Source organism: Mustelus asterias, unplaced genomic scaffold (genome assembly GCF_964213995.1).
Source record: "Mustelus asterias unplaced genomic scaffold, sMusAst1.hap1.1 HAP1_SCAFFOLD_1756, whole genome shotgun sequence".
In the NCBI taxonomy this organism is placed as follows: Eukaryota; Metazoa; Chordata; class Chondrichthyes; order Carcharhiniformes; family Triakidae; genus Mustelus; species Mustelus asterias.
Window position 1 is genome coordinate 31,400 of NW_027591701.1, and position 24,151 is coordinate 55,550.

At 51.4% G+C, this 24,151-nt stretch overlaps 1 protein-coding gene across 1 annotated transcript in view; it reads left to right on the forward strand.

The window, feature by feature from the left end:
- The window catches only part of LOC144488670 (E3 ubiquitin-protein ligase HUWE1-like), a gene marked incomplete at both ends in the record, with an annotated part of 64,049 nt that overhangs the window by 18,735 nt on the left and 21,163 nt on the right, over positions 1 to 24,151 (forward strand). The window contains 10 exons of the mRNA XM_078206757.1: positions 3,132 to 3,254; positions 3,448 to 3,682; positions 4,710 to 4,943; positions 5,794 to 5,922; positions 8,122 to 8,217; positions 9,275 to 9,544; positions 10,341 to 10,493; positions 17,232 to 17,359; positions 20,353 to 20,434; positions 20,937 to 21,113. Of these exons, the coding sequence (XP_078062883.1) occupies positions 3,132 to 3,254; positions 3,448 to 3,682; positions 4,710 to 4,943; positions 5,794 to 5,922; positions 8,122 to 8,217; positions 9,275 to 9,544; positions 10,341 to 10,493; positions 17,232 to 17,359; positions 20,353 to 20,434; positions 20,937 to 21,113 (1,627 nt within the window). The remainder of the gene's footprint in view (positions 1 to 3,131; positions 3,255 to 3,447; positions 3,683 to 4,709; positions 4,944 to 5,793; positions 5,923 to 8,121; positions 8,218 to 9,274; positions 9,545 to 10,340; positions 10,494 to 17,231; positions 17,360 to 20,352; positions 20,435 to 20,936; positions 21,114 to 24,151) is intronic.

The following is a 24,151-nucleotide window of genomic DNA, read 5'->3' on the forward strand; positions in this document are numbered from 1 at the left end:
CTTTTCAAGAACTTGATTATTAATGTCGAAGCTTTTTGTTTTGCTCTGATCAGCACCCTCTTCTCCTGCGTTATAAATTGTTGTGAGGGTCTGAAGTTTGCTATTCTTGCGATTGTCCTGATGAATGTGAGAAGAGAAGCTTTGGCAACAGATCCCTCACCAGTGATGTCAAAAGGTTCAGTTGCTCTGTGCGTGGTCAACAGATCAGAATGGCAGCCATGCTCACTGACTTCAGTCCCTGCACACAGCGTTTTGAGAGGCTTTTGTTGATGGGATCAGATGCTCGTGAGCGACATGTACTTTGGTGCAAGTTACCCCTTGATATTCCCTGTGCCACTGAGCCAAACTGAACTGAGATGCTCCTCTCGTTCCCTTTCTCTCCCTTCCACACTCCCACTCCTCTCTCTGTCCCTTCCACACTCCCGCTCCTCTCTCAGTCCCTTCCACACTCCCGCTCCTCTCTCTGTCCCTTCCACACTCCCGCTCCTCTCTCTGTCCCTTCCACACTCCCACTCCTCTCTCTGTCCCTTCCACACTCCCGCTCCTCTCTCTGTCCCTTCCACACTCCCGCTCCTCTCTCTGTCCCTTCCACACTCCCACTCCTCTCTCTGTCCCTTCCACACTCCCGCTCCTCTCTCTGTCCCTTCCACACTCCCGCTCCTCTCTCAGTCCCTTCCACACTCCCGCTCCTCTCTCAGTCCCTTCCACACTCCCGCTCCTCTCTCTGTCCCTTCCACATTCCCGCTCCTCTCTCTGTCCCTTCCACATTCCCGCTCCTCTCTCTGTCCCTTCCACACTCCCACTCCTAACAGCCGAAAAGGAGTGAGTCTCCTTTCCACACTCCCGCTCCTCTCTCTGTCCCTTCCACATTCCCGCTCCTCTCTCTGTCCCTTCCACACTCCCACTCCTAACAGCCGAAAAGGAGTGAGTCTCCTTTCCACACTCCCGCTCCTCTCTCTGTCCCTTCCACATTCCCGCTCCTCTCTCTGTCCCTTCCACACTCCCGCTCCTAACACCCGAAAAGGAGTGAGTATGTCTGGGTGCTCCATAGCGTTGTTCTGTCTAGGCATTCCACTGCATTGAGCAAATAGTGAGGAAACAATCTATGTGTTTTGAGTTGTGGTGGTCCTCAGTCGAATGATTAATAAGACATGGAGAGAGGCTAACCTTTAACCAAAGCTGCTAGATACAAAGCAAGGATCCAGCAATGTTTTCCCAGTGTAAAACACCATAGTCCATCTCTACCCCATGAAGCCCAGGCAAATCGGTTCTTCCTGCATTCACTTTTCGCTTGCCTGAATTTTGAGTCTGGAGGTTGAGAGGAGGGTTGTTGCTCTTGGCATTGGTGGTGAATGAATCCTAAACAACTGGAAGAGCAAAAAGGGGACATGAAAAAGGACTCGCAAACAGGATTAGGGAGAATCCTCAGATGTTTTATACATTAAAGGTAAGATGTTAAGCAGGGAAAGATTAGGGCCAATTGGGGACTAAGGGGGCAATCTGTGTGTGAAGTCGCAGGACATTGGAAGGGTGTTCAATGAATACTTCCCTCAGCCTTCACTTAGGAAAAGAAGAACGTAGGCATGGAATTCAGGAAGAAGGACTGTGAGGAACTTACACAGTTTGACGTAGGAAACGAGGAGGTATTGGAGGCTGTAACAAGCTCAAATCCCCTGGCCCAGATAATTTGCATCCCAGGCTGCTGTGGAGGCGAGGCAGGAAATTACAGGGGCTCTGACACACATTTATAATTCCTCTCTGTCCATGGGGTAAGTACCAGCGGCCTGGAGGGTGGCTAATGTGGTCCCACTTTTCAAGAAGAGTGGTAGAAACGAACCAGGAAATTACAGACCAGTGCGTCTTGTGTCAGTGGTCGGGAAACTATTGCAGAAAATTCTGAAGGAGAGAATTAATATGGGCCACAGCTGGAGTACTGTGTGCAGTTCTGGTCACCACATTATAGGAAGGATGTGATTACGTTGGAGGGGGTGCAGAGGAGATTCACCAGGATGCTGCCTGGGATGGAACATAAGGAGAGACTGGAAAGGCTTGGGTTGTTTTCTCTGGAGGGGGGAGGGGGGCGGCATGATTGGGGTGTATAAGATTATGAGGGATATGGACAGGGTGAGTAAGGAGCAGCTGTTCCTCTTGGTTGAGGGGTCAGTCACAAGGGGGCAGAGTTTTAGGGTGAGGGGCAGGAGATTCAGAGGGGATTTGAGAAAAGTCTTTTTTACTCAGAGGATGGTGGGAATCTGGAATGCACTGCCGGGGAAGGTAGCGGAGGCTGCAAACCTTACAGCCATTCACAAAAATACTTGCCTGAGCTCCTGAAATATCTTAAAATTCAAGGATATGGGACAAGTGCAGGAAAATGGGATTAGTGGCAGTTCTTGTCGATGCAGACTCGATGGGCTGAAGGGCCTTTTCTGCCCTCTATGACCATGACTCTATTTGGAAGATAGAGAGAGAGAAACTGGCACTTGTATTCACAGCCACCGGATGTGTCAAAACGCTTTGCAGTCAGTGAAGTACTTTCTGAGGTGTAGCCAGTGTCACAATGTAGGAAACGTGGTAGCAGGTAGCTTCCACAAACAGCAATATGATCACCTGTTTTTGTGATGTTGCTTAAGGGATAAATATTGGCCCTAAAGCACTGGCCAAAACTCCCCTTGAACAGGCAGCTGGAGCCTCAGTTTAAAAGCCTCGTCTGAAAGAAGCCGCACCTCGATTGTAGCGCTCCCTCAGTAACAAGCTGGAGTGTTGATTTTTGCACTCAAAACCTAGAGCTAGACTTGAACCCAGTTCCTTGTGGCTCGGAGGAGGTCCCTGAGGCTCCACAGAACCAATCTGGCTGACAGAGGTGAGGCTGAGATACTGCAGCTTGACACGGCATTGTCCTGGCAATGTGCCCCACTGCACCATAGCCTTGTTTCCCATTGTCCACAGTCATCATCTTAATCCCAAACCAGTGGCGAAACCACGTCCATCTGGGAGTCGCATCGAGACGGTTCCCAAAAACAAAGCTCCACTTTGACCCTCTTCTGTCTGGAGTTGTGTGTCTTATCCCGGGATTCACTCTGTGCATTTTTATCTCCCCCCCCCCCCCTCCGCACCCCTTCCCATTTCGTCAGGTTGACTTTCTTCATCTGTTCAGTGGGCTTCACGTCACCCATGCTGTTCGACGAGAGGAAATACCCTTATCACTTGATGCTGCAGAAATTCCTGTGCTCTGGAGGACACGATGCCCTGTTTGAGTGAGTAATCCTGTTGGTGAATGCTGTTGTACACAGTTTGTCGAGTGCACGGACAACTGAGATTCAATCTACAAAAATCCCCCAAAGTGCAATCTGTGTGTTGATTGGCGCAGGCGATTTATCGGGGCAGAGCGCGGGTCCATGCCTCAGTTTGGTGTGCAGTAGTTTAACCGCTCAACTCGCTTCCTGACAGGACCTTTAACTGGGCTCTGTCGATGGGGGGGAAAGTGCCAATCACCGAAGGCCTGGAGCACACAGAGCTCCCGGATGGCACGGGCGAGTTCCTCGATGCCTGGCTGATGCTCGTGGAGAAGATGGTGAACCCGACGACTGTTCTGGAGTCTCCGCACTCTCTGCCGGCCAAGCCACCCGGTGGCCAGAACTTCCCGCAGTTCAGCGCTCTCCGCTTTCTGGTGGTGACACAGAAGGTAAGCTTCACGTCTTCTCAGATTGGGTGGGGGGGGGAGGCCATTTCATCCTTCATGCCAGTGCCAGCTCTTTGAAAGAATTAGGCGCATTACCCCCCAGACAGCCCTGCAAAATTCGACCCCTTCAAGTATTTATCCACTTCCCCTTTTGAAAGATATTATTAAATCTGCAACCACTGCTCTTCCAGGCAGTGAATTCCAGAAAATAACACCCTGCATTAAAAATGTTTCTCCTCATCTGAACTAAAGCTTAAAGTTAAAGTTTGTTTATTTATTAGTGTCACGAGTAGGCTTACATTAACACTGCAATGAAGTTACTGCGAAAATCCCCTAGTCGCCACATTCCGGTGCCTGTTTGGGTACACCGAGGGAGAATTTAGCATGGCCAATGCACCCTAACCAGCACGTCTTTCAGACTGTGGGAGGAAATCAGAGCACCCGGAGGAAACCCACGCAGACACGAGGAGAACATGCAGACTCTCAGACAGTGACCCAAGCTGGGAATTGAATCCGGGTCCCTGGCGCTGTGAAGCAGCAGTGCTAACCACTGTGCTACACAGGCTCGGGTCACTGAGTAAAAGTGTGTGTACCAGCCAGCTGACTCCGATGTGTAAATTCTTCCTCATACCTTATGGGACTTAAAAGGATGGAGGGTTATAGGTAGGCCTAAAAGGTAGGGATATGTTCGGCACAACTCGTGGGGCCAAAGGGCATGTTTTGTGCTGTAGTTTTTCTATGTTTTCTATGTTTCTATACGTACGGTGAGGATTGAAGCTTGGGAGAGAGTCCAAGCTTGCAATGTCCCACCCAGCAATTCAGTCCCCTCTCTCTATGCTGTGTAACACCTGAATGTGGGGCATTTTCCCTCCTTCGCTCACTGACCTATTTCTATCCATCATCCAACACTCTCTGTCTCTCTCGCTTGGTCGCTTTCTCTCATTATCTCTCTCCGTCCCAGTTGCTCAGGGGGGGTGGGGGGGCCCTGTTGTTCGTGCGCTTATGCTTTTTTTAATGTAATGTTTGACAGGCAGCCTTTAACTGCATCAAGAACCTGTGGAATCGCAAGCCGTTAAAGGTGTACGGTGGGCGCATGGCCGAGTCGATGCTAGCAATCTTATGCCACATCCTGAGGGGCGAGCCCGTGATCCGTGAGCGACTGTCCAAGGAGAAAGAGGGCAGCAGGACGGAGGAGGAGGGTCCCCAGGAAGAAGGGACGGCACCAAGGCGTGAGCCCCAAGTGAACCAGCAGCAGCTTCAGCAGGTTAGGACGCTGAGGAAGTGAATTCGATTTGTTTATTTTGGAGCCAGTGGAGGGAATGAAATAGATGTTTTTCTGCAGCTATACAGGATCTTGGTGAGACCCTCTGAGCCACATGCCACCCTGACTTAGCCAATCCTTCACTGTCACTGGGTCAAAATCCTGGGGCACCTTCCCTAACAACACTGTGGTGTACCTATACTGCCCGGACTGCAACGGCAAGAAGGCAGTTCACCACCACTTACTCGAGGCAAATAGGGATGGACAACAAATGCTGGCCTTGCCAGCGACATCCATTTCCTGTCAATGAATAAATTAATTAAAGTATTTTTCTGAACTTGGGCCTCAGCTGGCTGCTTTGGCCTCCCGCCTTTCCCTTCCTGTCCTGTGGGTGGGACACTTGATTCTGTTTGGTCCCTCAGCCTCACGTGTTGCTTGTCGAGCTTGGTGCTTTTTTAAGCGTCCTTAATTGCCCTGTTGCTGCATTAAAGGCACTGTAGAGGTCCATGCACGTCTGTGTCTCCTCCAAACACAGATTGACCGGACGGCATCCACTGCTCCCCTCACCACTTGTCCAGTCCACAGTTGGATCCCTCCGATGCTGTGGTTTTCTGAGGAACCAGAGCAGAACCAAAATTCTGCCCGACCAGGATCCTACACCCCGAGGGAGGCCATGGCTCAAAGCCCAGGCACCATTGCAGTAGAGGGCAGTGGGCAAAGGGAGAGATGGACCACGTGAGGAGTTGTACCCCCAGTGGCACAGTGTGCCCCACTGAGTCCGGCTGTAGAGTTTGGTATTGGTTACTGAGCACACTGTTGCAGGTTCCTGTATGGATTGTCTTTACTTTTTCAGTTGATGGATATGGGTTTCACGAGGGAGCACGCGATGGAAGCCTTGCTGAACACGAGCAGTATGGAACAGGCGACCGAGTACCTGTTAACGCACCCCCCTCCGCTCTTGGGAGGAGCTGTACGCGTGAGGGCACGTAACATTTTTAAATATATGTACATGGGGATTGGGTAGGGGTCAGGGTGGATGTTGTGCTGGGCCCAGGGATGTCTGACGTATTGTGGCTTTGTAAAGCCCAGAGTACAGGCTGTGCTCAGTCTACTGATTCCTTTTTCAGCTCTTCGCTCTTTTGCTGTTGTCTGTAGTGAAATTACTCTGACTTATTGGTTCAGATGCTTCACTTCTTCCCCAGCGCCCAATCTTTACATTGCCTGGATCCTTCACTTACCGTTCCTTCCATTGCCTTATTCCACAGTTACCTGGCAACCTCCCACCAAACTGTCTCATACGTTTCTCCTTCTGCTCTTCCCTCTCCGTGGAGGGAGAAAGGGCAAGAGAGCATGGTCACACCATAACTTGTGTGGAGCCGTTCTTCCACGGGTCCTTCCACCGTTCTGGGCATCCTTCCCAAAACACTCTGATGGAAAACAGAATCCCTCCTTTTGAAAGTGATCTCCCCTTTTTCAGTGCGCCTGATCAGTCATTGTCCCAGCTTACCCCCGTGACTCCAGCTTCATCGGAGAATCACAGCATTATTACAGAACGGGTGGGGGTGAGGGGCAGCATTCAACCCATTGTGTCTGCACGGGCTCGCCAAATGAATAATTCCCCCAGTGCCATTCTCCCGCCTTCTCCCCGTAATGCTGCACCTTCTTCAATTTCAGACATTCTGATTGAACCTGGCTCTGCCACACACTCAGGCAGTGCCTTCCACACCCCATCCACTTGCTGTGTGCAAAACTTTTTCGCATATCGCTTTTGCTTTTTGTCAATTATTTCAAACTGTCACATTTTTTAATAGAAAGATTAACAGATCCCCGGGAGTGAGTTACAGACAGGAATCTAATCGGGGGGTTCGGGGTGGTTTATATATAGAATAACAGATACCCGGGAGTGTGTTACAGACTGGAATCTAATCGAGGGTTCAGGGTGGTTTATATATAGAATAACAGATACCCGGGAGTGTGTTACAGACTGGAATCTAATCGAGGGATTCGGGGTGGTTTATATATAGAATAACAGATACCCGGGAGTGTGTTACAGACTGGAATCTAATCGAGGGGTTCAGGGTGGTTTATATATAGAATAACAGATACCCGGGAGTGAGTTACAGACTGTGGAATCTAATCGAGGGGTTCGGGGTGGTTTATATATAGAATAACAGATACCCAGGAGTGAGTTACAGACTGGAATCTAATCGAGGGGTTCGGGGTGGTTTATATATAGAATAACATACCCGGCAGTGAGTTACAGACTGGAATCTAATCGAGGGGTTCAGGATGGTTTATATATAGAATAACAGACACTCGGGACTGAGTTACAGACTGGAATCTGATCGAGAGGTTCAGGATGGTTTATATATAGAATAACAGATACCCGGGAGTGAGTTACAGACTGGAATCTAATCGAGGGGTTTGGGTGGTTTATATATAGAATAACAGATACCCGGGAGTGAGTTACAGACTGGAATCTAATCGAGGGGTTCGGGGTGGTTTATATATAGAATAACAGATACCCGGGAGTGAGTTACAGACTGGAATCTAATCGAGGGGTTCGGGGTGGTTTATATATAGAATAACAGATACTCGGGACTGAGTTACAGACTGGAATCTGATCGAGAGGTTCAGGGTGTTTTATATATAGAATAACAGATACTCGGGACTGAGTTACAGACTGGAATCTAATCGTCGGGTCCAGGGTGGTTTATATATAGAATAACAGATACCCGGGAGTGAGTTACAGACTGGAATCTAATCGAGAGGTTCGGGATGGTTTATATATAGAATAACAGACACTCGGGAGTGAGTTACAGACTGGAATCTAATCGAGGGGTTCAGGGTAGGTGCAACAGGTTTATATGTGGATAAACTGGTATCAGACTGTTACTTGGTGAAAGTTATTTCATGTCTGAACCCAGAGGGGTAGGCTGCTTATCTTTAATATTTTCCTTTGTGGAATCCACTTGCACAGCATACTCAAAATGACTAATTTACTGCTGCTACTTTTCTCTTAAAGCTGCCAGGATTTCTGGCTATTTTCTGCTGTTGGCCCATGTCCCGTCTCAGACACACATTACTGCAGGTTTCCCCATAAAGGAGTGGTTCACGTGCTTCGATTGCGAAAGTGCTGGTGTATGTTCCTGCCTGAGAAAGTTTGATTACATCTTTGCAGGAGCTCAGCATGTCTGAGGAGGATCAGATGATGAGAGCAATTGCCATGTCGCTAGGGCAGGATATCCCAATGGACCAGAGTACGGAGTCACCAGAGGTAAGGCACTTAAAAGGCTGGATTTGTCCATCCATTCGGCAGACCTTCTGCGCTCTCTCTCTCTCTCTCTCAATCTCTCTCTCTCTCTCTCTCTCGGAATCAATCCTTGGCGCTCGGAGGCAGGATCGATTCTGCCTCGGGCTTTTGTCACTCATCCCTAACTGCGACAACTGGGTGTCCCGCTTGGCCATTTCAGCGGGGCAGTTAAGAGAACCACTTTGCTGTGGGTCTGGAGTCACATGTAGGCCAGACTGGGTAAGGACGGCAGATTTCCTTTCTGAAAGGACATGAGTGAATCAGTTGAGTTTTTGCAATAATCAGTGATACGGCAGCACTGTGGCACAGTGGTTAGCGCTGCTGCCTCACAGCGCCAGGGACCTGGATTTGATTCCGGCCTCAGGTCACTGACTGTGTGGAATTTGCACGCTCTCCCCGTGTCTGCATGGGTTTCCTCCGGGTGCTCCGGTTTCCTCCCACTCTCCAAAGATGTGCGGGTTAGGTGGATTGGCCATGCTAAATTGCCCTTAGTGTTAGGGGGACTAGCTAGGGTAAATACATGGGGGTTATGGGGAAAGGGTCTGGGTGGGATTGTGGTCGGCTCAATGAGCCAAATGGATCCTATGGTTCTATGATAGTTGTCACGCCGACCATTACTGAGACTAGCTCTCAATTCCAGATTCATTTTTTAAATTGATTTCACCAATGGTTGTGATGGGATTTTAAACTGTGTCTCCAGAGCATTCACCTAGGCCTCTGTATTACATCATGAGAAAGCCATTCAGCCCATCAGTGCTGGCTCCGAGCTATACTTTTAGTCCCAGCCTTCCTCTTTTTCAAATATTTATCCAGTGATCCTTTTGAGAGTTGCTATTGAGCCTCCTTCCACTGCCCTTTCGGGCAGCAGCTCCCAGTGATTTGTCAAATTCACCCACGTGTCCTGATAACGTGATGTAGATTTAACTGTGTGTGCCTCATGTTCGTTTGTTTTGCCCCGCCGCCCCCCCCTCCTGTGTGAATGCTTGTCCGGTTCTGATTGCCCTTACCGTTCGTTTGCCAGGAAGCAGCCCGCCGCAAGGAGGAGGAGGAGCGCAAGGCGCGCGAGAAGCAGGAGGAGGAGGAAGTGAAGAGCCTGGAGAGGTATCAGGATGTGGTGCCCTTGGAGCCCGACGAATTGAACTGCTTCACGGAGAAGATGCTGCCTGGCTGCTTCCACCTGCTGGACGAGTTACCGGACACTGTGTACCGGGTTTGCGACTTGATCATGACTGCCGTCAAACGCAACGGGGCTGACTACAGGGACCTGATACTAACCCGGGTGGTGGAGCAGGTGAGAATTTGCTGCTTCCGTTAGTGCGGGGAGGTGTAAGCCAGACTCTTTGTCTGCCTACCTTTCTCGTGGCTTAAGGTTTTGAAAGTCAGTTTGTTTTGTGGTTGGTCTGAAACCTTATCGGTAAACTGCTCACAGTCAGAGAGGGATGCACTACTTTTCTTTGAAGCATATTGGTGAGCCAATCACGCAAGGTAACAGTTGTATTTATGTGGTGAAATTTGGATCTGTGGGAAAGATTTGGGCCAGGTGACCAAATCGAAAATGTGCTCCATGTCGGCATCTGCTGGTCACAGCCTTCAACTGCTGTGACACAATTCTGTTTACTTAAGTGTTCCCACTTCAAGTGTTTCGAGGCATTTTAATTGTTAAATGTCAACTCAGTGTGATCTGAAGTTGAGCACAGTGAACGTTTTTTTCGAGGTAGATATAATCAGATGCACTAATATCTGGAGCGCTCCATCTTGAGGCTGTGTTGGATAGGGAGTATGATACCTCACAAGAGGCCATTCTCCCCATTGTGCCTGTGCTGGCTCTTTAAGTGAGCTAGACAAATATACCCATTCCCCTGCCCTTTCCTCTTACTGCCCCTCAATTGAATCCGCTCTACTCAGGCAGCGCCTTCCAGATCAGACATTTAAAAAAATGTATATGTATTCTTCACATCTTACCACCGGTCTTGTCCTTAGCTCACGTTTTTTCTCTTCAGATTCTTTTGTGCCTCCCCTACCCTGGGCACATGTGCCATCTGTATGTTCTAAGTTTGCAGTGGAGGTCAGTGTTTGTCTTTCAACAGGTATGGGAAGCTGCCAACGTCCTCATCACAGCGGCGCTCCCCTTGACTACGAGCGACACCAAGACGGTGGCAGAGTGGACCAGCCAGATGGCGACGCTCCCGCAGGCTTCCAACCTCGCCACCAGGATCCTTCTTGTCACCCTCCTGTTTGAGGTACGGGTTTTGTATCGCTTGTACAGCTCTTTGGGAGGGGACGCGGGAGTGATTTCATGGGGATTAGTGCACAGACAGAAGGCCGTGTCGAGGGGATTGAATGAGTATGAAGAGTGGGGTGGGGAGAAATGGAGAACAGATGATGTGCAGTGGGGGAAAAAAGGGCAATGGGGTTGCCTTGTTGCCTTTTTGTGCCAGTGCTGCAGTTGCTCAAAGTAGGGTCACTGTTTTAACAATAAGGGGGGATCGCCCATTTAAAACAGATGAGGAGAAATATTCTCTCAGATTCGTGAATCTTCAGAACTCTCTTCCTCAAAAGATGCTAACTTGATCGAGCTTTTCGAGGAAGTGACCAAGATTGATGAGGGTAGGGCATGTTGTCTACATGGACTTCAGTAAGGCCATTGACAAGGTCCCTCATGACACACTGGTGCAGAAGGTGAAGTCACATGGGATCAGAGGTAAGCTGACAATGTGGATACAAAACTGGCTCGGTCATAGAAGACAGAGGGTAGCAGTGGAAGGATGCATTTCTGAATGGAGGGCTGTGACAAGTGGCGTTCCTCAAGGGTCAGTGCTGTGACCTTTGCTGTTTGTAATATATATAAATGATTTGGAGGAAAATGTAACTGGTTTGATTAATAATCTTGCGGACGACACAAAGGTTGGTGGATTTGCAGATAGCGATGAGGACCATCAGAGGATACAGCAGGATATAGATCAGTTGGAGACTTGGGCAGAGAGATGGCAGATGGAGTTTAATCTGGACAAATGTGAGGTAATGCATTTTGGAAGGTCTAATACAGATAGGAAATATACTGTAAATGGCAGAACCCTTAAGAGTATTGATAGGCAGAGAGATCTGGGTGTACAGGTACACAGGTCACTGAAAGTAGCAACACAGGTGGAGAAGGTAGTCAAGAAGGCATACGGCATGTTTGCCTTCATTGGCCGGGGCATTGAGTTTAAAAATTGTCAAGTCATGTTGCAGCTTTACAGTTCGGCTGCACTTGGAATATAGTGTTCAACATTACCAGAAAGATGTGGAGGCTTTGGAGAGGGTACAGAAAAGATTTACCAGGTTGTTGCCTGGTATGGAGGGCATTAGCTATGACGAGAGGTTGGAGAAATTTGGTTTGTTCTCCATAAGACCATAAGACCATAAGACATAGGAGCGGAAGTAAGGCCATTCGGCCCATCGAGTCCACTCCACCATTCAATCATGGTTGATTTCAACTCCATTTACCCGCTCTCTCCCCATAGCCCTTAATTCCTCGAGAAATCAAGAATTTATCAATTTCTGTCTTGAAGACGCTCAACGTCTCGGCCTCCACAGCCCTCTGTGGCAATGAATTCCACAGACCCACCACTCTCTGGCTGAAGAAATTTCTCCTCATCTCTGTTCTAAAGTGACTCCCTTTTATTCTAAGGCTGTGCCCCCGCGTCCTAGTCTCCCCTGTTAATGGAAACAACTTCCCTACGTCCATCCTATCTAAGCCGTTCATTATCTTGTAAGTTTCTATCAGATCTCCCCTCAACCTCCTAAACTCCAATGAATATAATCCCACGATCCTCAGACGTTCATCGTATGTCAGGCCTACCATTCCTGGGATCATCCGTGTGAATCTCCGCTGGACCCGCTCCAGTGCCAGTATGTCCTTCCTGAGGTGTGGGGCCCAAAATTGCTCACAGTACTCCAAATGGGGCCTAACCAGTGCTTTATAAAGCCTCAGAAGTACATCCCTGCTTTTGTATTCCAAGCCTCTTGAGATAAATGACAACATTACATTTGCTTTCTTAATTACGGACTCAACCTGCAAGTTTACCTTTAGAGAATCCTGGACTAGGACTCCCAAGTCCCTTTGCACTTTAGCATTATGAATTTTGTCACCGTTTAGAAAATAGTCCATGCCTCTATTCTTTTTTCCAAAGTGTACGACTGGAAAAACAGAGGTTGAGGGGAGGTCTCACTGGAACTACAGAGTTCCAGGTTGAGGGGGGGTCTCACTGGAACTACAGAGGTTGAGGGGAGACCTGATATAACTCGTTGCCGGGGGAGGTCGTGAAAGCAAATATGATAGTGACTTTTAAGGGGCGTCTGGACAAATACATGAATAGGATGGGAATAGAGGGGTATGGTCCCCGGTAGGATAAGGGCTTTAGTTCAGTCAGACAGCATGGTCAGTGCAGGCTTGGAGGGCCGAAGGGGCTGTTCCTGTGCTATGATTTTCTTTGTTCTTTTGTTCTTTGCGCTGGAAGCGGAGTTTTAAAATATTTTGAAGACAGAGCTAGATTGATTCTTAGGCTATGGACTGTAGGAAGAGAAATAAACCATTCGGTCCATTGAGTTTGCTCCGTCTTCAATGAGATCATGCCTCATTGTTCCACTGGAGCAAGCAGAGAGGGAGTGATTTGTGGCAGGAGTGCTGGTGAGAGATTTATTTAGTTAGTTAGTGTGGTTTTTGGCCTTTATTTTTTGAGTAGTATTTTTCTTTTAATTTTAAACTGAAAACCGGAAGTGGGCTGCTAAGGAGTCTGGGAAGGGTTTTTTAAGCACGCGAAGTATAAAAGGTAGGCTGCAGCATACAGCGGGCAGAGTCGGGAGCGGGCAGCGGAGTGAGTGGGAAGCAGAGTGTGAGCTATAAGGGCTTTGGCTCACGGCTTCGGGGACAGGGCGAGCAGGGGTGAGTTTTTAATTTCTTATTTACTTTTCTCTGTGTATCTTGGTATAAAGGGTCAAATATGAGTGTGAAGCCAGTGTGTTGTTCCCAGTGTAGGATGTGGGAGGTCCTGGAGGCACCTGGCCTCCCGGACATCCACATCTGTGAGGGGTGTGTCGAGCTGCGGTTCCTGAGGGACCGTGTTAGGGAGCTGGAACAGCAGCTCGAGGATCTTAGGCTGTTAAGGGAGAATGAGGAGGTGATAGACAAGAGCCTATCATCAGGAGGTCACACCAGGGCCACGGGAGGAGGCCAAGTGGGTGACAGCCAGGAAGGGTAAAGCTCGGGTGATTGAGAGCACCCTGGTGGATGTGCCCCTACACAACAAGTACTCCTGCCTGAGTACTGCTGGGGGGGACAGCCCACCTGGGGGAAGCAGCAGTGGCCGTGTCTCCGGAGTGGAGTCCGGCCCTGTAACTCAGAGGGCTAAGGAAAAGAGGAGGAAGGCAATGTTAATTGGGGACTCGACAGTAAGGGGGTCGGACAGGCGTTTTTGTGGAGGCAGGCGGGAGTCTCGGATGGTGGTCTGCTTCCCTGGGGCCGGGATCCAGGATGTCGCTGGTCGACTCCCAGAAATCCTGAGGGGGGAGGGAGAGGAGCCTGAGGTAGCGGTACATATTGGGACACTGATGTGGGAAGGAAGGGGTCATGAAAAGAGAGTATAGGGAATTAGGGAGACAGCTGAGAAGGAAGAAAGCAAAGGTAGTAATCTCAGGATTGCTGCCTGTGCCACGGGAGGGTGAGGGCAGGAATGGAGTGAGGTGGAGGATGAATGTGTGGCTGAGGGACTGGTGCAGAGGGCAGGGATTCGGGTTCGTGGACCATTGGGACCTCTTTAGGGGCAGGTGTGACCTGTACACAAAAAACGGGTAGCACTTGAATCCCAGGGGGACCAATATCCTGGCGGGAATGTTGGCTAAGGCGACTGGGGAGAGTTTTAAACTAGATAGGTTGGGGGGAGGGGATCGAGACGAGGTGACTGGGAGTGAGGAAGTTAGCTTGCAAACAGAGAAGGGTTATAGACAGTGCAAGAGGGCGGATGGACAGGGGATAGAGAAGGGGAGAGCTCAGACCAAAGGATTGAGATGTGTTTACTTTAATGCCAGGAGTATAGTGAATAAAGGGGATGAGCTCAGAGCGTGGATCAATGCCTGGAAGTGTGATGTGGTGGCCATTACGGAGACTTGGATGTCTCAGGGACAGGACTGGATATTCCAGGTGCCGGGATGCGGATGTTTCAGGAAGGACAGGGAGGGAGGCAAGAGAGGGGGTGGAGTGGCACTGCTGATCAGGGATAGTGTCACAGCTGTAGAGAAGGTGTATGCTGTGGAGGGATTGTCTACAGAGTCTCTGTGGGTGGAAGTTCGGAGTGGGAAGGGGTCGATCACTTTGCTGGGAGTTTTCTATTGGCCGCCCAACAGGGAGGTGGAGGAGCAGATAGGGAAACAGATCCTGGAGAGTTGCAATAATAGCAGAGTTGTTGTGATGGGGGACTTTAATTTCCCAAACATAGATTGGAATATCCCTAGGGTAAGGAGATTGGATGGGGAGGAGTTCGTCAGGTGTGTTCAGGAGGGTTTCCTGATACAGCATGTGGACAAGCCTACAAGAGGAGAGGCTGTACTTGATCTGATACTGACCAATGAACCTGGACAGGTGTCAGATCTCTCAGTGGGAGAGCATCTTGGGGATAGCGATCATAACTCTATCTCTCCTTTATGCTTGCATTGGAAAAAGAGAGGATCAGGCAAGCTAGGAAAGCGTTTATATGGAGTAAGGAGAAATATGAAGACATAAGGCAGCAAATTAGAGGAGTAAATTGGAAGGAGGTATTCTCGGGGAAATCTACTGAAGAGAGGTGGCAGTTTTTCAAGGAATGTCTGTCTAGAGTTCTACAGGACAACGTTCCGAGCAGACAGGGAGGAGTTAGTCGGTTAAAGGAACTGTGGTGCACGAAAGCTGTGCGGGACCTAGTCGAGAAGAAAAGGAAAGCGTACAAAAGGCTCAGAGAGCTTGGCGAAGATAGGGATCTAGATGAGTATACGGCTTGTAGGAAGGGACTAAAGAAGGAAATTAGGAGAGCCAGAAGGGGTCACAAGAAGGCCTTGGCAGGTAGGATTAAGGAAAACCCGAAGGCGTTCTACAAATATGTGAAGAGTAAAAGGATGAGACGTGAAGGAACAGGGCCTATAAAAGGTGAAGGCGGGAAAATCTGTACGGAACCAGTAGAAATGGCAGAGGTGCTTAATGAGTATTTTGCCTCGGTTTTACAGAGGAGGAGGACCTGGGTGGATGTACTGTGGGCTTGCGGTGGACTGAAAAGATTGAGTATGTGGACTTTAAGAAAGAGGTTATGCTGGAATCTTTGAATGGCATCAAGATAGATAAGTCGCCGGGTCCGGATGGGATGTACCCCAGGTTACTGTGGGAGGCGAGGGAAGAGATTATAGAGCCTCTGGCGATGATCTTTGCATCGTCGATGGAGACGGGGGAGGTGCCGGAGGATTGGAGGATTGCGGATGTGGTTCCTATTTTCAAGAAGGGGAATCGGGATAGCCCAGGTAATTACCGACCGGCGAGTCGAACCTCAGTGGTTGGTTAACTGATGGAGAAGATCCTGAGGGACAGGATATATGAGCATTTAGAGAGGTTTAGTATGCTCAAGAATACTCAGCATGGCTTTGTCAAAGGCAGATCGTGCCTTACGAGCCTGGTGGAGTTCTTCGAAAATGTGACTAAACACATTGACGAAGGGAAAGCGGGAGATGTGGTTTATGTGGATTTTAGCAAGGCGTTCGATAAGGTCCCCCATGCAAGGCTTCTAGAAAAAGAGAGAGGGCATGGGATCCAAGGGGCTGCTGCCCTGTGGATCCAGAACTGGCTTGCCCAAAGGAGGCAGAGTGTGTGTACAGGTGGGTCTTTTTCTAAATGGAGGTCGGTCACCAGTGGTGTGCCCCAGGGATCTGTTCTGGGACCCTTGCTGTTTGTCATTTTCATAAATGACCTGGACGAGGAAGTGAAGGGATGGGTTGGTAAGTTTGCCGACGACACGAAGGTTGGTGGGGTTGTGGATTGGTTGGTGGGGTTGGGACCTTATCGAACGCCTTGCTAAAATCCATATAAACCACATCTACCGCTTTCCCTTCGTCAGTGTGTTTAGTCACATTTTCGAAGAACTCCACCAGGCTCGTAAGGCACGATCTGCCTTTGACAAAGCCATGCTGAGTATTCTTGAACATACTAAACCTCTCTAAATGCTCATAAATCCTGTCCCTCAGGATCTTCTCCATCAGCTTACCAACCACTGAGGTTAGACTCACCGGTCGGTAATTTCCTGGGCAATCCCTATTCCCCTTCTTGAAAATAGGAACCACATTCGCAATCCTCCGGCACCTCCCCCGTCTCCATCGACGACGCAAAGATCATCGCCAGAGGCTCTGCAATCTCTTCCCTCGTCTCCCACAGAAACCTGGGGTACATCCCATCCAGACCTGGCGACTTATCTATCTTGATGCCATTCAAAGATTCCAGCACAACCTCTTTGTTAAATTCCACATACTCAATCTTTTCAGTCCACCGCAAGCCCACAGTACATCCACCCATGTCCTTCTCCTCTGTGAAAACCGAGGCAAAATACTCATTAAGCACCTCTGCCATTTCTACTGGTCATCATACATGATGACCTAATCTCCACTGCCCCATAGTGGTAAAGAATTCCACAGATTCACTTCCCTCTGAGGGAAGAAATTCCTCCTCCTCCTCCTCTGTCTTAAATGGGTGATCCTCTTACGCTGAGATTATGTCCTCTAGACTCTGGGTTTAAGGTGGGATTCCTTTAGTCATAGTTGTCTTGTGAAAGTGGTGTGGATTGGAGATGCGTCCAGATTGTGTGCACTCTGACAGAAAGAGCGAACTGTTGAGACCTGGCCTGCTGGGAAGGTGGTTCTCCTCCTGAATCTGGGTCGGCAGCCTATCTCTGACCCCATGTCTGCGTCTTTATTCCCCCCCCACCCCAAAGGAACTCAAGCTGACTTGCGCCAGGATTGTGGAGACGAGTGGCATTCTGGGCGTCCTGATCAAGTTGCTCGAGGTAGCACAGCCTTGTCTCCAGGCTGCCAAGGAACAGAAGGATGTGCACACACCCAAGTAAGTGCTCAGTGGGGCGTGTGTGTGTGGGGGGGGGGGTGTGTGTGGTGTGGGGGGGGGGGGGGTGTGTGTGGTGTGGGGGGGGGGTGTGTGTGGTGTGGGGGGGGGGTGTGTGTGGTGTGGGGGGGGGTGTGTGTGGTGTGGGGGGGGGGGTGTGTGTGGTGTGGGGGGGGGTGTGTGTGGTGTGGGGGGGGGTGTGTGGTGTGGGGGGGGGGGTGTGTGGTGTGGGGGGGGGGTGTGTGTGGTGTGGGGGGGGTGTGTGTGGTGTGGGGGGGGGTGTGTGTGTGGTGTAGGGGGGAGGTGTGTGTGGTGTGGGGGGGGGTGTGTGTGTGGTGTGGGGGGGGTGCGTGTGTGGTGTGGGGGGGGGAGTGTGTGGGTATGGGGGGGTAGTGTGTGTGTGTGGGGGGGGGTAGTGTGTGTGTGGTGTGGGGGGGGTGTGTGTGTGGTGTGGGGGGGGGGTGTGTGGTGTGGGGTGGTGTGTGGGGGGTGTGTGGTGTGGGTGTGTGTGTGTGTGTGGGGGGGTGCGTACGGGGAGTGTGTGGGTATGGGGGGGTAGTGTGTGTGTGTGTGGGGGGGGTGTGTGTGGGGTGTGGGGGTGGTGTGGGGGGGGTGTGTGTGTGGCGTGGGGGGCGTGTGTGTGGTGTGGGGGGGGTGTGTGGTGTGGGGGGCGTGTGTGTGTGGTGTGGGGGGCGTGTGTGTGTGGCGTGGGGGGCGTGTGTGTGGTGTGGGGGGGGTGTGTGGTGTGGGGGGCGTGTGTGTGTGGTGTGGGGGGCGTGTGTGTGTGGCGTGGGGGGCGTGTGTGTGTGGTGTGGGGGGGGTGTGTGTGGTGGGGGGCGTGTGTGTGTGGTGTGGGGGGCGTGTGTGTGGTGTGGGGGGGGGTTGTGTGTGGTGTGGGGGGGGGTGTGTGTGTGGTGTGGGGGGGGGGTGTGTGTGTGTGTGGGGGTGGGGGTGTGTGGTGTGGGGGGGGGTGTGTGTGTGTGTGGGGGTGTGTGTGTGTGGTGTGGGGGGCGTGTGTGTGGTGTGGGGGGGGGTTGTGTGTGGTGTGGGGGGGGGTGTGTGTGTGGTGTGGGGGGGGGGTGTGTGGTGTGGGGGGCGTGTGTGTGTGGTGTGGGGGGGTTGTGTGTGGTGTGGGGGGGTTGTGTGTGGTGTGGGGGGGGGTGTGTGTGTGGTGTGGGGGGGGGGTGTGTGTGGTGTGGGGGGGGGTGTGTGTGGTGTGGGGGGGGGTGTGTGTGGTGTGGGGGGGGGTGTGTGTGTGTGTGGGGGTGTGTGTGTGTGGTGTGGGGGGGTGTGTGTGTGTGTGGGGGGGGTGTGTGTGTGGTGTGGGGGGGGGTGTGTGTGTGTGTGGGGGGGGGTGTGTGTGTGTGTGGTGGGGGGCGTGTGTGTGTGGTGTGGGGGGCGTGTGTGTGTGGTGTGGGGGGGGGTGCGTGGTGTGGGGGGGGGTGTGTGTGTGGAGGGGGGTGTGGTGTGGGGGGGGGTGTGTGTGGTGTGGGGGGGGGTGTGTGTGTGGTGTGGGGGGGGGGTGTGTGTGGTGTGGGGGGGGGTGTGTGTGGTGTGGGGGGGGGTGTGTGTGGTGTGGGGGGGGGTGTGTGTGTGTGTGGGGGTGTGTGTGTGTGGTGTGGGGGGGTGTGTGTGTGTGTGGGGGGGGGTGTGTGTGTGTGTGGGGGGGTGTGTGTGTGGTGTGGTGGGGGGTGTGTGGTGTGGTGGGGGGTGTGTGTGGTGTGGTGGGGGGTGTGTGGTGTGGTGGGGGGTGTGTGGTGTGGTGGGGGGCGTGTGTGTGTGGTGTGGGGGGCGTGTGTGTGTGGTGTGGGGGGCGTGTGTGTGTGGTGTGGGGGGGGGGTGCGTGGTGTGGGGGGGGGTGTGTGTGTGGAGGGGGGTGTGGTGTGGGGGGGGTGTGTGTGGGGGGTGTGCGTGCGATATGGGTGTGGGGGGGGTGTGTGGTGTGGGGGTGTGTGTGTGTGTGGAGGGGGGTGTGGTGTGGGGGGGGTGTGTGTGTGTGGAGGGGGGTGTGGTGTGGGGGGGGTGTGTGTGTGGAGGGGGGTGTGGTGTGGGGGGGGTGTGTGTGTGGGGGGTGTGCGTGCGATATGGGTGTGGGGGGGGTGTGCGCGCGTGTGGGGGGAAGTGGGCGGTGTGTCTTCAAACTTGCTCCATACTGGCCAGCTGCCTCTGTTCAGACTGCCCATCATAATCTGATAATCGCGTCCCTTTTCTTGTGGTCAGTGACTCCTGGTTGGATTTTTTGGGCTCTTTAAGTTAAAGTTTAGTGAAATTAAGGAAAATGGCTCCTTTCAAACAAGAAGTGAAATCATAGAAATCATAGAAACCCTACAGCACAGAAAGAGGCCATTCGGCCCATCGAGTCTGCACCGACCACAATCCCACCCAGGCCCTACTCCCATACCCCTACATATTTTACCCACTAATCCCTCTAACCTATGCACCTCAGAACACTAAGGGCAATTTTAGCATGGCCAATCAACCTAACCCGCACATCTTTGGACTGAAGGATGCAGAAGTATTGACCGCACAAACAGACCGTTCGACCCAACTGGTCTCTGCTGGTGTTTTGGCTTCACCCATCTTGTCCCACCCTACTTTCTCTTCCCCATCACTCTATCCTTCTGTGTCTTCCTCCCTCATGTTTACTCAATTTCCCGTTTTAAAGGCATCGGTGCTCTTTGCTTTGACTGCTCCCTAGGGAGCAAATTCCACATCCTCACCTCTCAGGGTAAAGGAGTTTCTCCTCAATGACCCCAATTGGATTTATTAGTCATAGTTTTATATAGACCGACCCCCACCACCACCACCTCGGCCCGCTACAGTTTCTCACTCAGCTCTCTCTCCAGAACCGAGGGACAACTTGTGATGTGTGAACCCTTCCCTGCGTCACGGAGACAGTGGGCTCCAGGCCCTCGGCTGTTATGTTACTGCTCCCGGCTTTTGTATGTCAGATCAGAGCTCTAAGAATACTATTTTATGTTGCTGCCCCTGATCAGGTGGATTACTCCCGTCCTGCTGCTGATTGACTTCTACGAAAAGATGTCCGTGTCGTCCAAGAGGAGAGCGCAGATGAACAAGGTGACAGCTGCTGAATCATTCGTACGGGTGCAAATACTTCTGTGATTCGCCCAAACTGGCCTTGCCCATTGCTGCTGAGGTTCAAAATAAGTTACCAGGATAATTTTGAACATCTTTATTCTTTCACAGGATAGGGGTTTCCCTGGCGAGGGCAGCATTTGTTGCCCATCTCCAATTGTCCTTGAACTGAGTGGCTCGCTTGGGTCATTTCAGAGAGTGGTTAAGAGAGAAGCACATTGCTGTGGGTCTGGAGACTCAGCTCTCCTGTGTTAGTTGGGTTCCAGTTGCCAACCAGTCAGCACTCTCGTCTCATGAAATATAAATTGTTGTTCCTTTTACATTTAGTATCTTTACGAATCGTCCTGATGACAAGATGCAAGACAAAAAGCTTCGACAGCATGTGTCTCTTTTTTCAGCAATATTCTGGTTTGGCACAAAAAAGCGACTGTTTGTGACAAGTGACTAGTCAGAATTGGGATAACCTGTCACATTTCTCCTGCAGTATCTGCAGCCAACTGGCAATAACTGGAGGTGGTTTGATGATCGTTCGGGGCGGTGGTGCAGTTACAGCGCGAGCAACAACAGCACCATTGACGCGGCCTGGAGGGCGGGAGAGACCAGCGTGCGGTTCACGGCTGGCCGGAGGAGGTACACCGTGCAGTTCAACACCATGGTGCAGGTAATGAGAAGTGCTGCCCTGTCATCGGCTGGCACCATAAACGTGGCTGCTGCCCTTAGAGAAAAGATGAAACGGCAGCACTGCCCACCAACCCAAACGAAGCAGGCGGGGGGCTGTTGAGGTTAGCAGTCAATTGAAAATTGTAAAACTGGGATTTCTGCCGAGAGAGGATCCAAGGCGTGTCGGTGGAATTAAAATGCAGAGCATAATTAAATGACGGGGATGGGGTCAACAGAGTGACCTTGCTATATGTGATCGGAGGTTGATTGATGAGTGCGCAGGGTTTCTGGGGGGAGACAGTAACACAGGTCATGATGCCATGTTGCACGTGTGGCTTTGACAGTGAAGTGAATAGTGTAGAACGGGTATCATTCAGTTGTAGGCAAGCTGCGGAGGTGTATAGGATTGTGAAGTAGTGGGAGTGAGAGCAGGCCTGCCCATCTCTCTTGTCTCCTGGTATTGATTTACTATGTCACATGTGGAAACCGAACTGAGAGGTTACAACTCCACAGGAAAGACTGAACAGACTTGGGAGTCGCTTTGAGAAGTGCTTTTTAGAGTAGACACAAAGATGTTTCCACTTGTGAGTAACCAAAACCGGAGGCCATCAGGGTAGGATAGCCCCAATAGCCGTACCTGTGAATATTTAAATGTGATCAGCTCTTGGAAGCAATACATGATTTGATGGTGATGTCGTTAGGGTGTTGCCATAGGCTGTTTTACTTTCAGATTTGTACTCTTGTGCAAAGAGCAGCTCTTCAATAAATCTGTTGTTGTTAGTTTGAATCCACGTGTGCAGACCACATCTTTTTCTTTTCTGCGAAAACCCACACCTTGAACACAGTTAGGACATTACAGTACCCAGTATTGGAGAAACCGCTTTACTCAGGGAGAGTAAAGAGAGTAAGTCCCAATCTATCTCCCCTCGGGGAGCAGTGAGAGTGTGGAACTCCCCCTCGGGGAGCAGTGAGAGTGTGGAACTCCCCCTCGGGGAGCAGTGAGAGTGTGGAACTCCCCCTCGGGGAGCAGTGAGAGTGTGGAACTCCCCCTCGGGGAGCAGTGAGAGTATGGAACCCCCCCCTCGGGGAGCAGTGAGAGTGTGGAACTCCCCCTCGGGGAGCAGTGAGAGTGTGGAACTCCCCCTCGGGGAGCAGTGAGAGTGTGGAACTCCCCCTCGGGGAGCAGTGAGAGTATGGAACCCCCCCCTCGGGGAGCAGTGAGAGTGTGGAACTCCCCCTCGGGGAGCAGTGAGAGTGTGGAACTCCCCCTCGGGGAGCAGTGAGAGTGTGGAACTCCCCCTCGGGGAGCAGTGAGAGTGTGGAACTCCCCCTCGGGGAGCAGTGAGAGTATGGAACCCCCCCCTCGGGGAGCAGTGAGAGTGTGGAACTCCCCCTCGGGGAGCAGTGAGAGTATGGAACCCCCCCCTCGGGGAGCAGTGAGAGTGTGGAACTCCCCCTCGGGGAGCAGTGAGAGTGTGGAACTCCCCCTCGGGGAGCAGTGAGAGTGTGGAACTCCCCCTCGGGGAGCAGTGAGAGTGTGGAACTCCCCCTCGGGGAGCAGTGAGAGTGTGGAACTCCCCCTCGGGGAGCAGTGAGAGTGTGGAACTCCCCCTCGGGGAGCAGTGAGAGTGTGGAACTCCCCCTCGGGGAGCAGTGAGAGTATGGAACCCCCCCCTCGGGGAGCAGTGAGAGTGTGGAACTCCCCCTCGGGGAGCAGTGAGAGTGTGGAACTCCCCCTCGGGGAGCAGTGAGAGTGTGGAACTCCCCCTCGGGGAGCAGTGAGAGTGTGGAACTCTCCCTCGGGGAGCAGTGAGAGTATGGAACCCCCCCCTCGGGGAGCAGTGAGAGTGTGGAACTCCCCCTCGGGGAGCAGTGAGAGTGTGGAACTCCCCCTCGGGGAGCAGTGAGAGTGTGGAACTCCCCCTCGGGGAGCAGTTGAAGTGAATGGTTCAGGTACATTTAAAGGGGGAAATGGGGGAAGTTGGACAGAGGGAAAAGAGGGACATGGGGATAGAAAGAGGCTCGTGTGGAGCAGAAGCACCAGTATAGCCTAGTTTCTGTGTACTTCTCTTTCCAATGCCACCTTCAATTAATGTTCCCTAAATTTAAATTCCCTAAATGTTGGCAAGGCCAGCATTTGTTGCCCATTCACAATCGCTCGTGAACTGAGTGGCTTGTTAGGGCTGTTTCAACCATCTTGCTGGGGGTCTGGAGTCACATGTAGGCCAGACCAGGTAAGGATGGCAGATTTCCTTCCCTGGCGGGGACATTTGTTAATTCATTCGTGGGACATGGGTGTCGCTGGCTGGCCAGCATTAGTGAACCAGATGGGTTTTTACGACTATGGTGAGTTTCATGGTCACCGTTACCGAGACTGGTTTTGAATTCCAGATATAAATGAAATTTACATTCCAGCAGCTGCCTTGGTGGGATTTGAACCTGTGTCCCCAGAGCAATTTGTCTGTGCATCTGGATTATTTGTCCACTGACATTACTATGATGCCACCAATTCCCCATTGCCCTTGACGAGATGTGGTGAACCGCCTTTTTGAGCCACTCCACGTGGTGTAGGTACACCTGCAGCACTGTTAGGGAGGGAGTGCCAGGATTTTGACCCAGCGATGAGGAAGGAACAGCCGATATATTTCTAGGTCAGGATGGTAAATGGCTCGGGTGGGAACTTGCAGGTCATAGAATCATAGAGAACAGAAATCGGGTCTGCACTGACCATAACTATCCCTCAAGGCACAATAGTCCAATTTTCCTGCACTTGGTACATATCCTTGAATGTTTTGGTTTTTCAAGTGCTCATCCAAATATTTTTTAAAGATTGTAAGGTTTCCGATTTTCCACTGCTTTCCCAGGCAGTGCATTCCAGATTCCCACCACGTCTGAGTGAAAAGGTGTTTCTCAGACTGGTGCTGTTCCCTTGTGTCTGTTGCCCCTGTCCTTCTAGGTGGTAGCAAGGGGTGTCCCGATCAAATTGCTGACCATTTGTAATCGTTCTTTTGCAGGGTTCACATGAGGCACCCTTTTCTA